Source organism: Terrapene carolina, unplaced genomic scaffold (genome assembly GCF_002925995.2).
Source record: "Terrapene carolina triunguis isolate 2854851 unplaced genomic scaffold, T_m_triunguis-2.0 Scaffold31967, whole genome shotgun sequence".
NCBI classification, from domain to species: domain Eukaryota; kingdom Metazoa; phylum Chordata; order Testudines; family Emydidae; genus Terrapene; species Terrapene triunguis.
Genome location: NW_020696318.1, coordinates 1 through 3,513, shown reverse-complemented (window position 1 = coordinate 3,513; position 3,513 = coordinate 1). Strand labels below are relative to the sequence as shown.

The window sequence follows — 3,513 nt, the reverse complement described above, 5'->3', positions numbered from 1 at the left end:
TAGAGTTTTCAAGACCCTAAGTAGCCCTTGGAATCATGGTTAAAGTTGCCACCCCCACCAAAATTTGAAATGGCTCCCTTATAGCTGGGTTTGGGAGGTGGAAATGATCCCACAAGTGATAGGGGAGGGGAATAGAGAAGCAAGTCACAGGGGCGGGGCCTTGGGGGGAAGAGGTAAAGCATGGAAGGAGCCTTGGCAGAAGAGGTGGGGCAAAGGGTGGGGTTTCAGGGTCCAGTTACCAGCATTAGAAAGGTGGCAACCCACTGAATTGTTCATAGACCTATTCCCCAGTTTGTCATGTTGACATACAGAGGGCCCAGCACCATGTCACCTGCCAGCTCTGCACGGAGCTCAGTCTGAGAGCCAGAGCACAAGGAGAAAACTCTATGTCCCTTTATGAGTAAGTAGCCTGAGCAGCCTGTTCCGGATCTGTTTGGTCCTCACCCCGTAGATGATGGGGTTTAGCATGGGGGGCATGAGCACATACGCGCTGGCAATGAGAATGTGGAAATGCAGGGGCACATAGTGGCCAAACCGGTGTGTGAGGAAGGAGAAAAGAGCTGGGATGTAAGAGGCTAAGATGACACAGAGGTGGGAGCCGCAGGTCCCAAAAGTCTTGAGCCGGGCGTCCCTTGTGGGGAGTCTGAAAATGGCCCTGAGGATCTGGATATAGGACATGGCGATAAAAAGCACATCCAGACCCATCACCATGAATGCCACAGAGAGGCCGTAGTAACTACTGATGCGGACATCAGCACAGGCCAGCTTCACCACGGCCATGTGCTCACAGTACGAGTGGGAGATGATGTTGGTTCTACAATATGGCCATCGCCTCGCCAGGAAGGGATAGGGCACTGCGAGCATCCCACCGCGCAGCACCACGGCCAGGCCAATCTTGGCCACAACGGGGTTTGTCAGGGTGGTGGAATGTCTCAGGGGATGGCAGATGGCCACGTAACGATCCAAAGCCATGGCCACAAAGATCCCAGAGTCCATCACTAAGAAGCAATGAATGAAGTACCGCTGAGTGAGGCAGGCATTGAAATTGATCTCCCTGGAATTGAAGCAGAAGATGCTCAGCATTTTCGGTAGGATGGATGTAGACAGGACCAGGTCACTGATGGCCAGCATGCAGAGGAAATAGTACATGGGGCCATGGAGGCTCGGCTCTCTCTTCACAATGAACAGGATGGTGAAGTTCCCCAAGATGGCTACGGCATACATAGTGCAGAAGGGGATGGAGATCCAGAAATGGGCCATCTCCAGGCCAGGAATGCCCAGCAGGATGAAGGTGGAGGGGTTGGTAACGTCAGTTTTGTTGGAATCTGACATGGAGTAGGGGAGAAGGTGTCCAAGTCTGAGGCAGAACCGTGTGTCCTGCATGTAACATATGTTCTCATGACTTCTTTTATGTGCCCAGGCTCTAGGGTGATGGTTGCAGTACAAATGCCTGGATGGAGAGACAATGTTATTATGAGACACTACATGCAATACTGGAGGCTGTTCTCATGGGTGAAGCAGATTCATACACCGAAAAATGACGTTTTCATTACTCAGAGAAATGAAATATGAACAACTGGCCCTACTAATGCCAATTCCATGCCTCAATAATTCTACATGTCATGGTGTGGGAAACCTTAATAGCCACCAGCAGGAACCACGAGTGTGGATACTGGTTATCCATCATTGTTCCTTAATGCAATGAATGGCAGGCTAGAGAGTCCATGCTGTAGGGAGTTCCCCATTCACCCGGTTGCTCAAATCTGAAAGTGTAAAAAAAATCAAACCTTTGCCAAGACATGTGCCAGGGGAAAACATCCCAACTAGAACACACCTCAGGAAAAAGACCTGGGCATCATTGAAAGCAGGTCAACAAAACACATGCTCATTTGCTGTATTGGCCAAATCAAAGAAAAAATGTTTGGATGCCTAAGAAATGGGATGGAGAAAACCTGCTCTGGATATGTGCTCAGTTTTGGTCATCCAGTCACTAAAAAGGATACAGCTTTATAAAGAGGATTTCCGAGACAGGCTCTGAGAATGGGGAAGGCTGTCATATGTGGACAGACTGAAAAGTCTGGGACTGTTTAATTTAGAGAAGACACAAAGAAGGGGACATATGATAGAGGAGAGGAAAATAAAGAATGGGACTGATTACAATCAATTGGACAAAGAGAGAACAGTTCCCAACCAGTAATAGCTATCTACGGATACCAGTCAAAAGGGCTAATTCCCCAAAGCTGAGGAAAATTATCAGCAAAACTGCTTGGGAGGAAAATATTGGACAGAAAAGCGGGACTGAAACTTGGGAATTCTTTAAGAAGAGTTTGTTGGATAGCTAAAAAGTTACAATTCCACAGTCAAGGAGGTGGAGAACTTTGGCTAAAAACCCAGTTCAGTGGCAAAATGAAGGCAGCAATTATGTGGGGGGAAAGCAATATATACAGATGGGAAAAGGGGAAATAGATAGCAAGCAATACAAATTGGAAGTTATGAAAATTGATAAGGGACGTTAAAGACATCAGAGAAAAATCCATGTTTGGCGGGGGCTAACGATAACAAAAAGGAGGTTATTAAGTACATTAAGAACAAGAAAACCCCTATAAAAGGTTTAGGCCAATTCCTAGAGGGAGAAAGGATTGTTAATGTTGCAGCGAATGTAGATGTGTTGCAGAAATAGTTTTGTTCTGCATTTGGAAAGAAGCAGTACGAGATACTCGTATCACATGAGGGGATGAAATAGTCTCCAGTCCATTAGCTGCCAAAGAGGATGTTAAACAGCATCTACACAGAACCTTAGAGTTATGAACATCAGAGTTACAAAGTGAGCAAACCACCCCACATCTCATGTGGAACCAGACGCAATCTGTCAGCAGTAGAGCCACACAAAAAAAGCAAATACAGGACAGTTCTGTGTTAGACGTAAACTATTAAAAAAATGAAGGGAAAGTTAAAATAAATGATTTGACATGGTTAAGAAACAATGGAAAAGCCGGTATGGGATGAATTCAATAAAAGTCTAGGAATATAATTAATGTCAGTAAACAAATGGTTTATGGAAAACAGGCCTTGTCAAATAAAACTGATTTCATCCTTTAATGAGAGCACACTTTTGGTTCATCGAGGGTACTGGGCAGATGCAATAAACTTCAATTTCTCTGAGGCATTTGATTTTAGTAGGGAAAAACATTCAGATGAACACTCTACAATATCAGTAGAGCACAAGTAAAATGTACTAAAAACTGGCTAACTAACAGATCTCAGAAAGCCATTTTCAAGGGGCCAGTGTCAGCGAATGGGGCTTTTTCTAGTGGAGTTCTGCAGGGATAATCATAGAATCATAGAATATCAGGGTTGGAAGGGACCTCAAGAGGTCATCTAGTCCAACCCCCTGATCAAAGCAGGACCAATTCCCAACTAAATCATCCCAGCCAGGGCTTTGTCAAGCCGGGCCTTAAAAACCTCCAAGGAAGGAGACTCCACCACCTCCCTAGGTAACGCATTCCAGTGCTT

At 45.6% G+C, this 3,513-nt stretch overlaps 1 protein-coding gene across 1 annotated transcript; it reads right to left on the bottom strand.

Annotated features, from left to right (window-relative positions):
• Window positions 1-384: 384 nt before the first annotated feature.
• Window positions 385-1,332, bottom strand: LOC113409289 (putative olfactory receptor 52P1). The gene has a single exon (XM_026663035.1). It carries the CDS (start codon window positions 1,330-1,332, stop codon window positions 385-387), a length of 948 nt encoding a protein of 315 aa, XP_026518820.1.
• Window positions 1,333-3,513: the final 2,181 nt, after the last annotated feature.

Coding starts and splice junctions, on each gene's coding strand:
- LOC113409289 (XM_026663035.1), bottom strand. CDS start 1,332: ATGTCAGATTCCAACAAAACTGACGTTACCAACCCCTCCACCTTCATC.